The sequence below is a fragment of the Lissotriton vulgaris genome, chromosome 3_1, assembly GCF_964263255.1.
Source record: "Lissotriton vulgaris chromosome 3_1, aLisVul1.2, whole genome shotgun sequence".
Taxonomy (NCBI): Eukaryota; Metazoa; Chordata; class Amphibia; order Caudata; family Salamandridae; genus Lissotriton; species Lissotriton vulgaris.
Genome location: NC_141689.1, coordinates 2133872360 through 2133891006, shown reverse-complemented (window position 1 = coordinate 2133891006; position 18647 = coordinate 2133872360). Strand labels below are relative to the sequence as shown.

Below are 18647 nucleotides of genomic sequence, written 5' to 3'. Positions count from 1 at the left end.
ATCTGACATCTGGGCTGAAAGTTTAATTACCATACATGTGATGTGTTTAATCGTCCATTTAAATTGTGTGTTCCTGGAAGACTTGTTCCTCCTCGAGTGGAAGTGCCAGGTTTAGAATTTCAGATTTGTTTACATTTATCTTGAACCCTGATATTTACTGGAAAGTGCCTAAATGTAATTGTAATTTTGGGAGAGCTGTCTCTAGTTTTGTTAGAGCCAGCAAGATATCATCCACAAATAGCATGACTGTGTGTTCCTTGCTCCCAAACCACCGTCCTGTCCCCTCCTTATTTTCGCTGAGGTGTGTTGCGAAGGGTTCAGTGCTTAAAGAAATAGCTGGGTAAATAGGTGCAGCACTGTCTTGTTCCCCGTCAAATGGAAGTGGCAAAGAAATTCTCCTGTTCAATAGTTTTCTCATGGTGTAAAAAGGGTTCTCGTCTGTGCGACAGGTTCCCCTCCTCTATCTCAGAGGGTTGTGTATGCATCCACATTGTGGGGTGGATAATAATCGATCATCTGGTGTGGGATAATGGCAAACACAATGAAGTGACATTTTGACCTGATGTTGTTCAAGGATGTGGCTAGCATAAGTGTGGTCACTGCAAGGCATGTTGTCTGTAGATCCTACATTTCGCCCATTAGTTCCCTGGGTGCTGGGTTTTGTCACTGTTGTGTCTCTCTTTTTGACTCTTTGAAGTTGTTAAACTCAAGGAATGATCCACGCTTTAGTTGCTTGCAAGCGTCCCCCCCCTTTTTTGTGAGGACAGCAAGTCTTTTGGGCTTGTTACAGGCACTTCTACAGTGAGTCACAAGATCTGAGTTGCAGCCATCAAATCTGAGACCTGATGTGTTTCATCATTATATTCAAAGGCAACTTAAAGTATTTTAACAATATCCATGAGGCTTTTATAAGTTGCAGTGTTAAAATAAGGCTAAACAGGTATACATGTAATGAGGGCTCACAGGATGAGCACCAACTGACACTGATATGTTCTAATCCTTAGCCCATACATTCCAAACCCCACAATACACAGAGTACAAGCTTCAGGGAAGTGAGAACATTCTATATAAAGTCTGTAACATAAGCTCATTAACAAATAGAGCATATAACTTAGCCACCACGTAAGTCCAACGGGGTATAGCGAGCTGCAGGTGTTCTGTGACTGGCCGTTGGCTGTTGTCTTTTGTCTTCTTAGAAGCGTCCCAGAGCAGTGTCTTGGAACAAAAAACATGTATATAAATCATGTTGTAGTTGGCCTTTCAGATGGGCCACTCTTAGGATATGTTCCTTACAACAGTAGTTATGACACTTTGGCAGTATATTGTATGGTCTAATTAAATCCTCTGTTGTACTTTGCCCCACTAAATGCATCTTGTCCAGTATGATTTTCAAGGCGTAGGCATGTGATGAATATTTTGACTCTGTGCCTTCTGTGGCTTCTGCAAGGCCTCGAATACCTATGCTGTCTTTCTAGAGCAATTTCCAAGTTCTTCTATCTTTCTGTTGATGATTTAATTTTGGGCATTTTCCATTAGGATTGAGTATTAGGGCATCTATGTAGCCTTCCACTTCTGCATATCTGGATCCAGCTGAGTCCACATCTACTCCCCCGTCACGATTTTTTCTTCAAGATCCGATTTGAGGTTGTGCAGTTCTTTGGATATATCCGCTTCAAGTTCCTCACAGAACTCAGATTTGAAGGTTTGGAGACTAGAAATAGGTTCTATTATCTTTAGCACCTTGGCAGCAGTCCGTCATCAGTGTGTTCGATTTAGTATTTGTCTTTACAGCTTGGAAGAATGCCCAGCTTTCTTTAAATGTGTTTTTTGGGAGGCATAGATAAAGCTTCGTGTCCAATGAGGCCCAAAGGTGGAAGCAGGAGTAGTGTGTTCAGGGGTAGTCGTTGTCAACTAAATACGATATCTGCCTTCAAAATGGCAGTGCCCCAGTGAACAATATTTATCAAGAGAGTCATTCATCTGTATGCCAGCGAGTGTTAGACTTCTCCCACCTTAGTCATTATGTATTTGACACTGTTGAAAAGTGTTGTTAGGCTGGTGAATATCAGTTATTGCTTCAAGAAAAATTGTGGTCCGCTATCTATGTTTTGCAAATCCTGGTCTTAAAATGGCCCATGCAGACTTCTGCACTGGACCAGAGATTCCTGAAGTATCCAGCCAGCTGTTGGGATGGTTTAGTGCTCACCGTTAGGCCGAACTCCCTCAGCCGTAAGCCATTACCCCATTATTGAAGGTCGTTTTATTGTGGATCGGAGCAGGGAATTTTCCTATGGGTGTCTGTGCTATGGGGATGTATTTGGCCCAGGATAGGGGCATAAGACCTGGAATAATGTCTCCCCGAAGGTTTTACATTGCCTCGGTTGTTTGTCTGGTCGCTGTGATAACGCAGATTTTGTATGTGTGGAAATGTTCCTCATCGGTTGTCTTGACTCTTTCAAAGTCTTTGAGATGTGACTGTCGTAAAGTTGATTCTGACCTAAGATTCTGCGAGAGTTTCCCGATAACGTTTCTGTTGTGATTGGTAATGTGTATTTTTAATATGTACTTCGATTCAAACTATGTAACACTGGGAGCAAATTGTACCAAGGTGTTGTTCCAATGGGGAAGCGTGATGGGTGTGTTCAACAATCTTGTTTGCGTCGTATTCCCTTTAAATGTTATGACTTTATCATGGGATAAAGTTGAAGTGTAGCTTTATTGTTAGTCGGGGTTGTTTTTGTCTTTGTTTCAAGTATAATATATTTTGTTCTTTCGTTTGTAGAGTAAGGGGATATTTTGTGATTGGTAATGTGTACTTTTTATATGTACTACGTGTATTTCGATTTATACTATATAACCATTGTGTCTCGTGAGCGTGTTGTGGTATCCGTGGAATGCAGCTTGACATTCCAGGGAAGCCGGACAATGTCGGAGATGGTTGATGGATCAAGGAGGCTAGGAGCTCCGTCTGTGTTGGAGAGCAAACTAAACTTACCATCATCATCATATGGCGCATTAACTTTTTGTGTTAATCTTCAACAGTTTCCCATCGTCACACGGGGTCTAGTTTTGGCCCTGCACAATGAGGAAGATGCCCCAAGGAGCACGAGCAGCAAACGTTCCACAGCGTGTTTTCTGTACATTCCATTATCGCTCCAAAGTGTCAATGAGCGCCACCAACATGGGGGTGGCTAATGGGCTTAAGCTACCTGCCTAAGCAGAAGCTTCACCCAGTGGTTCCCTCTGGGTTTAGTCACAGCAGTACGAGTTGTCGCTGGACCACTTGGCCTGCACCATCGTAACAGTACTCTGCACCGAGAGGGGCAAAATGGGCCATTATGCGCAGATATTTCTGTATCTTGTCACCCAGCGCAGCACCGGGGATAGTGGGTAGTTCTTTAGCTAGCATCCCCCAAGGGCCTCAAGCTTAAGCCCTGCAGGTTACGTAGAGTGGCAGCATATGCTGGTCCTGGTGGCGGAGCACACCTGAGAAGCGTCCATCTTGGTCTGCGCCGAAGCTTCGTTCCATAGCTAGGTTTTTAACACAAACACGAGAGGGCAAGGGAAACTCGTTAAGAGGAACATTCTTCAGCAAAGACTAGACTGATTTCTTATAAGCAAAAGTATCCCCAAAAATAAAACTGAAACCAGGCCCAAGAAAGGCCGGGCTGGATGATGAGAAACATGGAATGGAGAGTAATAGAAAACAGAAACATTGAATCCAATCGGGAAAACAGAATTGATGTAGGACACTAGGAAAGACAGACAAGCAAATGGGGCAATGATTGAAAGCATACTTTAAGAAATCTGGAAAGCAATGAATTTGTATGCAAATAGGCACTAGAGCAAAAGATCATGAACTAGACCAATGCGCAGGAATTTAGAAGCAGGAGAAGCTCAATCACTAAGACAAGACTCTGAAACAGAAGAAGCTGCAGAAACAGAATTGGGTTCATGAACAGTAGGCGCTGTAGCATTAGAACGCTATTCGGTGACAGAAGTGGCTGTAGCTCAAGATTACAGAAGGCAGAAGGCAAAACAATCGAAATTTTCAGACCAGTAATGTAATGTGGATCGGAGCAGGGACGAAGAAAAGTCCGAAAAGCTTGTAAGTATGTGTTAATGAATCTGTGGGGTCTGAAACTGACAAGACTAATAGGTGTCAAGACCCAACAAGTCTTACCTTGGCTTGTGAAGTGTTCTCGCAGAGATGATAAGAGCTACTGCCCCTGCACCCACCTGACCCTGTGGAATTCAGAAGCCCCCAACAGGGATAAGATGGAACCAGTGAATGGAGCCAAGGATGCTGGAAAGAGTCACTGTCGTTTGTAGGGGGCGTCTCTTGGATGTGATAGGAACATGGAAGGCAGCTAGCAGAAAGACAAAAGGGACACCCCTTAGGTACACACCCACACTATTCAGTCCCACTCACGCCTCTACACACGTATCATTGAATAGCTCCCTGAGGATAACTGTATAGCTCCTGATGTCAGCGTGAGCATGGAGAAGTGATGATAGATCCAGCAACCACTATAACCAGGCGTGCTACCAGGCGACTCAGGAAATGCACTCCAGCCTGGTGAAGTGAGTCCACAGTATACGCTCCAGCGCGGTAACTTGTACCCTTGGTTAGGCGCTCCAGCACGGATTGACACAAAGGTACAAGTGCTCCCAAAATTATAAGGCAATGAAACCAATTTAAGCGCTCCTGCGCTAAAATGCCAAAGAAAAATGGAACAAGAACCAAGCCAAAACACCAGAGCCCAGTTGCTCGTGGAGAGCGCTCCGGCGCTTGGAAGCGTTAGAGTGTGTTAGGGGCGGAAAAGAAGTAACAAGCGCTCCTGTGCTGAAAGTCACGGAAATCAGACCGTACAGGTCCGAAACGAAAGGCGAGGACGGTAACTGTCCTCCAGATTACAGGCAACAGCGCACAGCTAAGCAGGCAGCTCCGGCGGGGAAATCCAAAGGAATCCGAAGCGCTGATCCGGCAGGAACCACAGTGGATATGCGGAGTCCCCCGGAAGTGCTTCTGTGGAGGAGGAGGTTCCATGCAAGACTAGACCGCAACTCAACTTCCGCCCGGAAGTGAGTATCGCGGTCGGCGTATGTGTGCAGAGGTGAGCACCGGGGCGGCTAACACCACAACATGACAATAGGACACTAGCTCTAGGATGTGATTGTATCGGGCGAGGGTATGAAAGCTAGGACTGGGATAAAATGTGGAACAAGGTTTGCAAAGTGTCATGGAGTGCTCTATGGTGAACAGGGCTGAAGTCAGGAATGACAATAATTATCATTTTAACTTGGTGGCAGTCATCTGAAAGAAACAGGTTAGTATTAGATTCCTTACCTTAGAATATCCCCAGGCGTCAGACTGGATCTGGAAAATTTTGCGTAGCAGTACCCCTGCGCGTCGGTAGGCGTCGTCTGCGGCTCCGCGTCCGTCGTTGGCGCCGGGATGACGCACTTAGACGCCGCCCTCGCGCGCTGACTTTTTTCCCTGCCAGCAAGCACAGGTCCAAAGAAAGTGGTACCCATTAGTCACTTTTTGACTAAGCTTCTTCGATCCTTTTTGGATCCGTTTCGAGTCGCACGACTCCATCGGTGATGGGTGCCGGTAGGGATGCCCGGGTTCGAGCCCTGTGCCGACTGCAGCCGACTGATGTCGGTTACCGACCCCCATCGCCGGTGCCTACATTGCCTGGGGCCCGACCACGATGACAAGTCGTGCCCCGACTGTCGGTCCTTGAAGTCGAAGTCTAGGCGGGAGCGGTCCCGTAAGCGCCCCGAGCGCCGGCAGTCGGCCCCGTGCCGCTCGAGATTCCGGTCCGGAAGGAGGTCGAGGGACCGGTCGCGGGGCCGGAGTCATCACAGCTCGGTGAGCCGGCACCACTCGTCGGGCTCCAAGTCCTCAGGTAAGAGGCACAAGAAGTCGGAAAGGCGACATCACTCTTCCGACTCCGCCCCCCCCCCCCGATGCTCGCGCGATGCGGCCGGGGGTTCGTGTGACTCATCCCTTGGCGTCGCGGCCTGCTCCATACCCGCCGGTCCCTGGACAGAACGCGACGCCGGAGGAGATCGATGCCTTCCTCATGGCCATGAGGTCGCTCTCTCCTCCGTCGGGTTCCGCGGCGCCTTCGGGCCAAGCGGCCCGACTGGGAGTCCTTGCGGGCCGGGTGCTTCGGCCCGACGCCGTCGACGACTTAGGTCCCGCCGCCGCAAGGTCCCGCTGGATCTGGTTCCGGAACGCCGCTGGTCGACCGTACGACCCTGTCGGCGGTGGCCCCTAGGATGTCATCCCCGGCGTCGTCCCCGCACAACGCCGTCCCTGGTCCACCCCTCGGTCCGGATCCGGCATCGGATCGAGGAGGACCCCTGGCACGTGAGTGCCAGTCATTCCAGGATTGGACACAGGAACTAGGAGACGCCAGTGGCCTGGATACCTCCCCAGACACTGGTTTTGTCTCCCCTCCTACCGTGGCTACGGAGGAGGGTGCAGCTTATAGTGCGGTGCTGACGAGGGCGGCGAAGACCTTGGCTCTTGAGCTCCCGATCGCAAAGGTGAGGTCTAACATCCTGACAGAGGTCCTTAAATGGCAGGTAAGCTCTCCAGAGCCTCTACTGCCGTTTAATGAGGCTCTCATGGACGTCCTGTTGGGCACCTAGTCCAGTCCCGCTACAGGTCCCCCTGTAGATAGGAACGTCGCTAGGCGCCACCGCCCTGCTCCGGGCGACCCTAGTTTCTTGTCCACACATCCCACCCCGAGAGCCTGGTTATCCAGGCTTGTACTTCCCAATCGCATTCCCGACTGCACGCACCACCGGATCGAGAATGCAAGAGGTATGAGCAATTCGGAAAGAAGATGTTCTCCCTTAGTTTGGGATTGCTGTCGGTCAACACCACGTGCCTCTTGGGCCGTTACACCCACTCTCTGTGGGATACGGTCAGAAGTGCTGCCTGAGTGCCTGGAGGAGGCCCAGGCGAAGCTCAAGCCCTCGCGGAAGCAGAGACGCAGCACGGTATTCAATATGGTGTGGACTGGATATAACAGACTCGCTGGGAAGAGCGATTTCGACGTCTGTGGCGGTTCACCGCCACGCCTGGCTGAGGTCCACCAACTTCTCAGCCGATGTCCAAAACACCCTTATGGACATTCCGTTTGATGGCAGCCACCTCTACGGTGGCAAGGCAGAAAGTGCGCTGGAACGCTTTTAGGACTCCAGGGCTATGGCCAAGTCCTTGGGCCTGTCGGCCCTGCGTCAGCAAACCTCTGCCCAGCGCTCCTTTCGTGGCCACGGGAGGGGCGCCCCCTCATGTCATGCCAGCCACGGGCCGCAGACTACCATTCAGCTCGGCGGCTGGCGTGGTTACCGTCGCAGCGGTAACAGGGGACACCGGCGCGGCCAGTCCACATCCACCACCGCAGCATCCGCCTCAAAGCCTTCCTAGTCCGAGCTTTCAGGCCCATTCGACGCCAATGGGGGGCAGGGTTCACCATCACCTCCTCCCCTGGCACTCCATCACATCGGACAGGTGGGTGCTGCAAATCGTCCGAAGGGGCTACTCCCTTCCCTTCGAGGCGACCCCTCCAGCCATGCCACCGCTGTACCACCGCATGTCCGGGGATCACTTGCAACTCCTGCAAGAGGAAGTTACGGCCCTCTTGGCCAAGGGGGCCATCGAGCGCGTTCCTGGGCCAGAAGTAGGGTGTGGTTGTTAATCCCACTACTTTGTGGTTCCCAAGAAGGGCAAAGGGGGCCTGCGCCCTATCTTAGACCTACGGAACGTCAACGGCTTCCTCCGGAAGGAGAAGTTCAAGATGCTGACTTTGGCTCAGGTCATGGCTGCCCTAGACCCAGAAGACTGGATGGTAGCATTGGACTTGCAGGACGCATATTTTCACATTCCCGTCCTGCCGGCCCACCGGCTTTACCGACGGTTCACGGTAGGCCACAAGCCTTTCAGTTTACCGCACTCCCCTTCGGCCTTACCAGCGCCCCACGGGTGTTCACGAAAGTGATGGCGGTGGTCGCAGCTCATCTGCGCAGGTTAGGCGTTTCAGTCTTCCCCTACCTCGACGACTGGTTGTGGAAGGCGGGCTCGCCCCAGACAGTCGCCAGCCACCTCCAGACTACGGCCGACCTCCTGCACCTGCTGGGGTTCTCCATCAATGTGCCGAAGTCACACCTGTGTCCCTCTCAGAAGCTCCTCTTCATCGAAGCGGTTCTAGACTCTGCGCAGTTTCGGGTTTATCCTCCCGAACAGCGGGTTCGGGATATTCAGGCTCTTATTCCGATCTTTCATCCGTTATCCCGAGTCTCGGTCAGGTTGGCGCTGCAGCTTCTGGGGCTGATGGCCTCCTGCATTCTTCTGGTGCTTCACGCCCGGTGGCGGATGCGGGCTCTGCAGTGGGACCTGAAGTTTCAGTGGGCCCAGCATCAGGGCAACTTGTCTGACCATGTCTTGATCTCAGAGGGCACTGCAAGACAGTTGCAGTGGTGGCTCACGGACCGCGATTGGGTCAGCGGCAGATCCCTCTCCCTACCCCAACCGGAGAACGTAGTTGTGATGGACGCGTCCCTCCAGGGCTGGGGGGGGGCGGCCACATGAGAGAGGCGGAGATCAGAGGTCTCTGGTCTCCGGCGGAGTCCCGGCTCTACATCAACCTTCTGGAGCTGCGGGCGATCCGGCTTGCACTGAAGGCAATCCTCCCTTCTGTCCGGGGGAGTGTAGTACAGGTGTTCACGGACAACACCACCGCCATGTGGTACTGCATCAAACAGGGCGGGTGGGGTCGTAGACCCTATGCCAGGAGGTTCTGCGCCTCTGGCAGGGGCTGAAACATCAGGGCTTGTCCCTGGTGGGTCAACACCTGGCAGGTTCCCTGAACGCCAGGGCGGACAAACTCAGCCGTTGGTGCATGATGGATCACAAATGGCGTCTGAACTCTGACGTGGCGCAAGGCCTCTTTCAGCAGTGGAGAGAGCCTTGCTTAGATCTATTTGCCAAAGAAGAGAATGCGCAATGTCATCTGTTCTGCGCGTTGGAATTTCCAAGGCGGCACTCGCTCGGAGACGCTTTTCGTCGCGAGTGGAATTGCGGTCTGTTGTACGCCTTTCCACCTATACCACTTCTGCCCAGAGTGCTGAAGAAGATCAGGTGCGACTGGGCCCAAGTCATCCTTGTGGCTCCGGACTGGGCACGAAGATACTGGTATCCCGAGCTACTCAGCGTGTCTGTCGATCCCCCGATTCGTCTGCCTCTTCAGGAGGACCTTCTGTCGCAGCAGCAGGGGACGGTCCTCCACCCGAACCTGTCCAGTCTCCACTTACATGTATGGAGATTGAGCGGCGGCAGTTGAGGCCATTTGACTTGCCTCCTGAAGTCTGTAATGTGATCCTGGCAGCCAGGCATCCCTCCGCAAAATCGGTATACGCCTGCAGGTGGAACAAATTTGTGGCATGGTGCACAGCAAAGGCTGTGGATCCCCTTTCTGCCCCTCTTTCAAAGGTTCTCCTCTTTCTTCTCTCTTGCCCAGCAGGGCTCTGCTCTGGGCACTGGGCACTCTGAAGGACTACCTCTCTGATAGATACAATAGATACTGTGCCAAGTGGTGGTGTTACCCCTCAGATCACCACACAGGGAAATTCCCTAACAAGCCATAACAGCTTGCACGACCGCACTACAACCAACACCGCCAGACTGCACCTTCCCCCTCAAGCAGCCCCGTATGTAGCAGTTATATGCGGAGTTCCACCACTGCTTGACAAGGAGAGAGAGTCTACTACAGATCTCTTAGATAAATCTAAAGGATGGTGCAAGCAATACTCAAGCGGCGAATTAGATATCACTCCTTATATTATCATGGCCAGAAGGGTGGGGTGGGTTGGACATGGTAACAAGTGTATTAAAGGAGATTGTATTGTTCTCAACTTTTCAGACAAAGGAGTGGCTGATAAACTATTCTGGGATGGTTCACCCACAATTGACAATGACATCAGACCATTACCTCTGGGTTATTTTTATCCACTGAGGGGGGCCAAGAAAACCATCTTGTCCAAACATAAGTCACTTGGGGGTAGACATAGCCCATCCCTAGGACCCTGCGACTTTGCAATGCAACCTAAGGCTAGGCCTTTAGCATCTATTGACCAGCAGGTCACCCGATTTACTGAAAAGAATTCACAACTGATTAACGCACATAGAGAAAGTGTCCCCTTGTCTAACCATTTCTCGCCTCTGTTAACAACGGAAGACTCGGTTTGACTAGAGAAGCCAAATTTCACCAATCAGACATCTAGCGAGTTTAATGGGAAGACCTGTAAGATCCTCAGCTGGAACATTGCAGGATTAAGATCGAAGGCTGATGATGAAAACTGGCTAAGTTTTATCTCATCTTATGATATCATCTCCTTACAAGAAACATGGGACATTGAAAACAAATTTGAGGTAGATGGATTTATGCATTTTAATATCTTAGCTACACCGAGCAACTCAGGTAGAGCAAAAGGTGGCCTATCCACTTTCATTTCACTTAATTTGAATGGGAATGCCAAACAGTTATTGTCATGCTCCCCGCATTTCTTGGTTGTAGAGTTAACAATGTCAAACTCACTTATTATTCTGTTGATTAACTTTTATAATTCTCCTGAATTTGTTCATAATAACCAAGTTTTGATGCTACTTGACGAATTTCTGGAAAATTATAAATTAAGCAAACATGGTTATGAGATTATATTGTCAGGAGATTTTAATATTCATCCCTGTAGAATGAACTGTAAGCTTATTGATGAGGATGGCCCGCCCAATGCTCTCCCAGTACACTTTGAACATACAAAAGGAGGGGAGGGCTTGGAGAATATTTTGGCCACTCATAACTTATATGAGTCTAGCTGCTGCCCGCTAGGGCCAAGACCGACGACTTACAAAGGGAATGACACAGGTTCAATTATAGATTTTATTTTTATTTCATCCTTTATTTTGAACTATATCTCAAGTTATAGAGTCGTGGACTCTATTTTTAGCGATCATAACCCTGTGGCATTAGAGGTATCGCAAGTAGGATTTATCGATTTTAAAGATTCTAACGAACCAGGGATACAATCGGTGAAAAATTTAACATCAACATGTAAAGAGGGAAAGTTGTAATGGTCTAATGTGACACCAATTGCTTTCTTACAGGAAGTTTTAACCAAAGCCGAAAAGGAAGTCGGTGTTTGCTTAGACCCCCTATCAACCAATAGCAACATCGTACAGGCTTTTGAAACACTATGCCAAAAAATTAACAAGGATCCAACCCTTAAACCAAAAAGGGGGAGACAGATTGTCAAACGCTGGTTTGACTCTAACTGTTCAAGGGCCCACACTAACTTATTATATGCCCTCAAAGAGACACCAAGAAACAAGGCTAAAGTCATCCAACTAAGGAAAGAGTACAAACAGGCCATTTGGAAAAGGAAGAAGGATATTAAAGAACAGGCCTGGTTGGACCTTCAATCCCCGGAGGTCCTCCGGGATAGCTCAAAGTTTTGGGAAGTTATTAATCATTCTTACTTCTCGGAAGGAGATAGTCACTCAGTTGAGTGTGTTATCCCTGACGACCAGTGGCTAGCCCATTTTGGTAACATTTACAAACAAACTGAACCCAGTCCATCACAGGTTAGCCCTGACCACTCTAACACTGACCTAATTGAAGCTTTCACAATAGAAGAGATAGAGGTTGCAATAAACAAGACATCTATTAACAAGGCCCCAGGACCCGACGGGGTCCCGGCCGATCTGTACAAAGCAGCACCCACATTTTGGTCAAAGGTCTTGAAAAATGTGTTTAATGCAGCCAGAACAGGTGTGATACCACAGTCTTGGGCTACCTCTATCATCATACCCATTTTTAAAAAAGGCCTCAAGAATGACCCTGCCTGTTACAGGCCTATCTCCCTAATTGACTCTGCTGTTAAAATCTTGGGCAGAGTCATTTTGGGGAGATTAACATCCTGGCTGGAGGGCAGGGGAATTCTTTCGAACGCCCAATATGGCTTCAGGGCCAGAAGAAGCACATTGGATCAATGCTTAAACTTGTACCTGATAACCTCCAAATACACCTTAGTCAAAAAAGGAGTGCTATATATGGCTTTTATGGATCTCTCCTCAGCCTTTGACCTGGTTAACAGGTCAAGGCTGTGGGGGGTCCTTCTGGAGATAGGCATTAATAAATCCTTAGTGGGCTTTTTGGCTGACTTACACCAGGGGCTGGAGGCCACAGTTAGAGTGACCAGGGACGGTAGGTGCACAAAACCCTTCAGCTCGGAGAGAGGAGTGAGGCAAGGATGTATTCTTGCCCCTCTCCTCTTCACTTTGTACATAAACACCCTCGAGCCTGTTCTCTCTGCCTTGGGCGCCGACGTCCCGCGTGCAGGAGAGACTAACATCCCAGTTCTCCTGTACGCGGATGACGCGGTCCTCCTAGCGAGAACCGGTGTTGCCCTGAATAAACTCCTGGCTTCCTTTGGGGAATTCATGACCTCACTAGACCTAAAAGTGAACACACAAAAATCTCACGTCATGATTATGGGAATAAAAGGAATAAAAGGGACAAAGAGGAGACCAATAACCATGGTCTGTTTAGGAAAGGAGGTTCAGAGGGTTCCCTCTTTTACCTACCTGGGCGTCCTATTTGATGATAAAGGTACGTGGGGTCCCCAACTTAAGGCCAAATCCAACGCACTAAGCAGATCGACAGGAGCCATCCTGAATTTTGCTAGAAAACTGGGCTCAAGACCGACGAGCGCGATTCTCAAAGTATATAATGCCAAGAGCATCGCAATCGCTAATTACGGGGCACCAATCTGGGGATACATAGAGCCTGTCCCTATTCAAAGGGCAGAAAATAGGTTTTTTAGATCATTGCTTTCTGTTCCCCAGTCTACCCCTACTTTTTCCACTCACTCAGAACTGGGAGTTGGGTATGTTTCTGATGTGATAAAATCTGCCCCGGTTACTTCTTGGCTCAAAACCTGGTTAAATGAAGAGATCTCTTTAAATCATAAAATTCTATAAGATTGTTTAAATTTGGATGGAGTTCTCAAGATTCCCTGGATGTTGTATGTAAAAAATATGTTAGCAAAGGTGGGACGCATCGACCTTTTTTACTCACCTATGAGTATAACCAAAGAGGATGTTAAAACAGTTAAGGATTCACTGATGAACCTTTTTATTTTTGAGCGAGAGGAAACTGAACTTATGAAATTTACTGTGAGAAGGAATTTCACACTGAAAACCGTTCCAGGCCCAGAACCCTACCTGATACTTGTAAACAACTCTTTCCACCGCTTTCTTTTAATTAGATTTCGGTTGAATTTAATTCACTTTTTATTGGGCTCATACTATAGATGGGAGACCCCGGAAAACAACAAACCTTGTGATTGTGATAACTTCTCACCCCAGGACACCTTACACTTTATTATGTTCTGTGATCACTATGATAAAATCAGAAGGAAATATCTTGTCCCCATCCTTAGAGAGGCCCGCTTCTTACACGTGAGGCCAGCCCTCTTATTCCTGCAACTTTTGCATAATGCACAAGTCACCTTTCATGTAGCAAGTTTTTTAGTAGCAGGAGTACGCATCAATAAAAAGCGCAGAAAATGTAATAATGGATTGATTATAAACGAAATTTTTTAAAGGCAACTGTTCTTAAGAATTTAACTCTCACAAGAAAATAGATTCAGCGATGTTTTATATATTTTAAACGTACCTTTTTATCCTTTTATCGTTTTCCATTGTACATAGGAATTGCTTGCGCTCATGTCACTTTACATTCAGCTGCTATGATCTATGAATCACTATGTATATACTATGTAAATATTTTCCCTGTGATATTTAATTTTTCTGTATGTGTAACCTTTGAAATGTATCCTGTGTCTTTTTATGATTTTTTAAAAATCGAATAAAAGTGATTGACTGACTGACTGACTACCTCTCTGCCATTTCCGCCCTCTTTGTTCAAGTCCCCAGTTGTAAATAGGTTTTTGAAGGGCATCACTCATATGTTCCCTCCTGTTCCTTTTATGATGCCTCAGTGGGACTTGAACCTTGTTCTGACTTATCTGATGTGCGTTCCCTTTGAGCCACTTCATAACTGTCCTCTTCGTCTCCTTATTCTTAAAACTGCATTCCTGGTTGCCATCACCTCTGCCAGGAGAGTGAGTGAGCTCCAGGCTCTTTCTTCTCGACCTCCTTTCCTTTCTGTCCATCCGGACAAAGTTGTGTTGAGGACGCGGCTCTCTTTCCTGCCCAAGGTAGTCACAGCCTTCCACATCGGACAGTACATCACTTTGCCCACCTTCTTTCCGCCTTCGCATCCCTCGAAAGAGGAAGAGAGGCTCCACTGTCTGGGCCCAAAACGTGCGCTCTCATTCTATCTGGACCGCACACGCCAGTTCCGGGTGGATGACCAACTCTTTGTTGGTTACGTGGGCGCTAAGAAGGGACGGGCGGTGCACAAACGGTCCATTTCTCGATGGGTCGTCTTGTGCATCAAGGCTTGTTACTCTTTGGCTCGAACGGAGCCTCCTGTGGGGCTACGTGCCCATTCCACTCGGGCCACGGCGGCTACTACTGCCCTGGGTCGGGGTGTCCCTTTGCAGGACATCTGTCAGGCAGCTACGTGGGCCTCGCTGCACACGTTCGCAAGAGACTACTGCCTGGACAGCCTAGTCCGGAGAGATGTTTTTTTTGGCTGTTCCGTTCTCCTGGACTTCCTGGTGTGATCATTGGTTCGCAGACCCACCACGGGGTTGGTATTGCTGGGGTATCTATTCTAAGGTAAGGAATCTAATACTAACCTGTTTCTTTTAGATGCAAAGTTACTTACCTTCGGTAATGATATATCTGTAAGAAACAGTAGTTAGTATTAGATTCCTTACCGCCCCACCCATCCTCCCCGTTCTGCGAACCGATATCTAGGGTTAAGGTCATCCCCTTTCAGGGCCCCAGTTTTCATGGCACCAGTGTTGGTTTTTATCATGGCTCTGCGTTTCTGGCGCGGAAAAGCTGTGTATAAGAACTGACGTCAGCACGCAAGGGTGGCGTCTAAGTGCTCCGACGACCTCATCCAGGCACAGACGACGGACGCGGAGCTGCAGACGACGCCTACCGACACGCAGGGGTACTGCTTCGCAAAATTTTCCGGATCCAGTCTGACGTCTGGGGATAATCTAAGGTAAGGAATCTAATACTAACTACTGTTTCTTACAGATATATCGTTACCGAAGGTAAGTAACTTGTGCAACAAGACAACAACAAAATGGCGCAATCAGTTTATAATGTGAATATAGTCCGGTATCGCCTTCAGAATTTTCATATCAACACATATGAAAGAATGTCAATACTGTCCGTGTTTGCACTATATGGGAACTTGTTTGATTTGTTTATGTACAGAAATAACAGCTGTCAGGAACGGACATTCAAATTCTGTTTGAGATAATTGCATACAAAATTAATTGGGCGGTATGGGGAAAAATATGTCCTAAAAGTTTGCCTTGTTCTTTCAGACACATAGCATGTAATAAAATTCTATGTCGTTACAGATTCATTCAGAAACCAAAAGCTGCTGAAAGAATATAAAGATTTTCTTGGAGAAACTAAGGTACGTTAGTAAGTCAAACGTCTTTTTTTCTCCATGCAATTACTCCTTGCATTTCTCTGTGTTGATATGGGTATACAGACTGCAAACTTTATAAATCAAACACACCAAGGCTGAAAACCCTCCGCCCCCACCACGTACAGTTTCTACAAAAATGTATATTGTTGTTCAAAGCACACAAACTCCATCTATATTCCATTCTATAAACTGCACCAGCCCACAAGTTAGTCCCTTGCTTAAAGAGTACTAGGAGGTTTGAGTGTGGTGGGCTTCTACTGAATTCTTTTTTTCCCTTGTTTCTTTTATTGAAGTTTCAAACATAGTAAATAACCACAGGACCAATGTACTCAAACGTGCAGGTATGTTTTTTACTGTATGGAGGCCTCCCCCACGCCTTCATACAATTACTACATCTAAGCTCTCAATATTGTCAAGAGATACATTCTTACTAATACCCTTCCCCTCCATCTCCTAAGCAGTTATAAACTGTGTTGGACCCGGCCCTTTTGGCAGGTTCACCCCGAGACATTTTGCTTTTTACTAGCCTGTTTTTGGAACCTGGTGTTGGTGATTTTAGGCCTCTGCGCACTTTTTCACTGTGGTACAGTGTAAAGTGCGTGAGCTCTCTATGTGTGGTGAGTGACCTGCCCTCACATAGGAATGAATGGGGAATATGCATGCCCATGGTAGTTCCTGATGTGTGGGGAGTGCTGGGTCGAGTTTGGTATGTGCCAATTCGTGAGATTGAATGCTGCGCAATGGTATATGCGGCATGATTGTGTCTAGTGTAGAAGTGCCACTTCTAGAAGTTGGCATATTTGTGTAATTTGAGTCTGGCTTGTGATTGGCTGAGGCAGGCGGGTGAGCCTGGCTCCAAGAGTCTGGGAGGGTCTGCCCCGGTGGTGAATGGAGTGTTTAGCATGCTGATGTGAGGGGAGGAGTGAGCCTGGGCCTGCTTGTGGATTGACCGTCTGGTTTGAGGGTCCTGAATGAGGCTGGGTTTTCCCCACACAATGCTGGCTCCACCCCCTGGGGTGCGTCTGATGTCCCTAGCCTGGCCAGTGAAAGGAATTCCCTATAACCAGTTCTAGCTGGTTCTCACACTGCCTGCACCCTGCTAGACAAAGGATTCCTCTGTATAAAAAAGGGCTGTGTCCCCTTCCAAAACGTTCTTGTCTTGTACTGGAATCTGCCAGGAGCGGGCTCTGCCCAGCCCCTGGATGCCTGAAGGACTTCTGGGGGACCCCTCTGCCTTCCCTGGGCTGATTGGGGGACTTTGCTTTGCCCTGGGATCCTTTGGACCTTCTTCCTATCCCCCCAGGACTTCGCTGCATCCCCTGAAGGACTTTGCTGTTTTCTGCGTGCCTAGCGCTGTATTTGATTCCTAGTACTTGGGAGCGCTTTATGGTCCACTTATAGCGCTGCTTATTATTCTCTAGCGCTGGGAGCGCTTTCTTCTGGCCACAAGCGCCTGGGAGCGCGTTTTTATGCCTAGCGCCTGGAAGCCCTGTAGTTGTGCCCCCTAGCGAGTGCCCACCTCGCATTTGTGCCGCTCGGGGCACTACGCTTTATTTAAATTAGAGGGAGCCCACCCCTCGTAGCACCGAGTTCACCGCCGCAGCCCAGGAGTGTTTTGCAACGTTGCTGGGCTGCAGCCTAGTGCGACCCGGAAGTGCCCTCCTCCCTGCTCGGGGCCGCGCTATCATTGGCGGCCACCCGAGGCAGGAAGCCAGGCAAAACAAGAGAAGACGTGGGCGGGGCCTAGTCGGGCTCCGGGACCCACGAAGAGAAGTGCCGCCGTCCGCCTGGCTCCCCGAGTGCCGGGAGAGCCCAGAGAGAGGAGCAGGAGCTCTTGGGCTGAGCCCCGCCGCCCAGGACCGCCACCGGAGGAGTCAGGAAGCAGCCGGTGAGTGCGGGAGGGCTGGGGGCTCAGAGTGACGGTCAGAGTGGCCCCGGATGGCAGCAGGCCGCTCCAACGGTGTGTCGAGCCTGAGAGGCTCCAACGATCCAGGGGGGCATCTCTTTGTGTTCAAGCCCCCGAGCGGGGCTCCTACGCTGTAGGGAGCATCTTAGTTCAGAGGCCCACCAGGGCTCGGCGGCATTGCGTGTTTTTGAGCCCAGAAAGGCTCCAACGACGGCCGCACTCGTGCAGAGAGTCCAGAGAGGCTCTAGTGGGCATTTCGTAATTTTGGAGCCCAGAGAGGCTCCAGGGCCCCATTGTTGTCTAGAGCCCCGAGAGGCTCCCTGAGGGCATATTTTGTTTCAGAGCCCCTGAGGCTCCAGCGTGATTTAGGGGGCCATTGTCCTCTTCTAGAGGGCCCTGGGGACACATAGTTTCAGAGCCTGTCTGGCTCCAACGTTTGGGGCATGGGTTATGTCAGAGCCTGTGTGGCTCCAACGTGGACATTAGCGTTTTCAGAGCCTGTGTGGCTCCAACAGTTGGCACAGTTCTGTTCTAGTGTCAGTGAGGACCCTGTCGCAGTTTTGATTCCCAGCTGCCCAGCAATTAGTGGGCAGCTGCACCGTTTAGGTCTTGTGATGTTCCCAGGTGCCCAGCAAGTAGTGGGCACCTGCAACTTTTAGGTTTTGCGCCGGTGGCGCACCCCTGACTGGCGCTGCATTGGCAGCGCGCCCTGACATTCTGGACACAGGGCTCTTTAGTCCCTTTATTAGATGGGGGCTGGTATGTGATTTTATTTAGGCGCAATGTGATTATCTATGTGATGGTAATTGCCTAATGTGAGTTTTGCGCAATGTGATGTGGTGCTAGGAAATGTAATGCATTTAATATGATTACGCACCTTGATCTTACACCTCTGAATGTTTTTAGGCATCATGTGTTTTTGCACTATTGAGTTATGTTCTGGCACCTCTGAATGTTTTTATGCATCATGTGTCGTCCTTGATTTTACACCTCTGAATGTGTTGGTTTATGCATCATGTGTTTTTCCTTACTTACACCTCTGAATGTTTTAGGCATCATGTGTTTTCTCCGGTACCTCT

At 49.1% G+C, this 18647-nt stretch overlaps 1 protein-coding gene across 2 annotated transcripts in view; it reads left to right on the top strand.

Moving 5' to 3' along the window:
• The window catches only part of SLC30A9 (solute carrier family 30 member 9), a 783215-nt gene that overhangs the window by 267530 nt on the left and 497038 nt on the right, over positions 1–18647 (top strand). For both annotated transcript variants that reach the window (XM_086962700.1, XM_086962699.1), the window contains exon 7: positions 15589–15647. In XM_086962700.1, coding sequence (XP_086818826.1) covers positions 15589–15647 — 59 coding nt within the window. The remainder of the gene's footprint in view (positions 1–15588; positions 15648–18647) is intronic.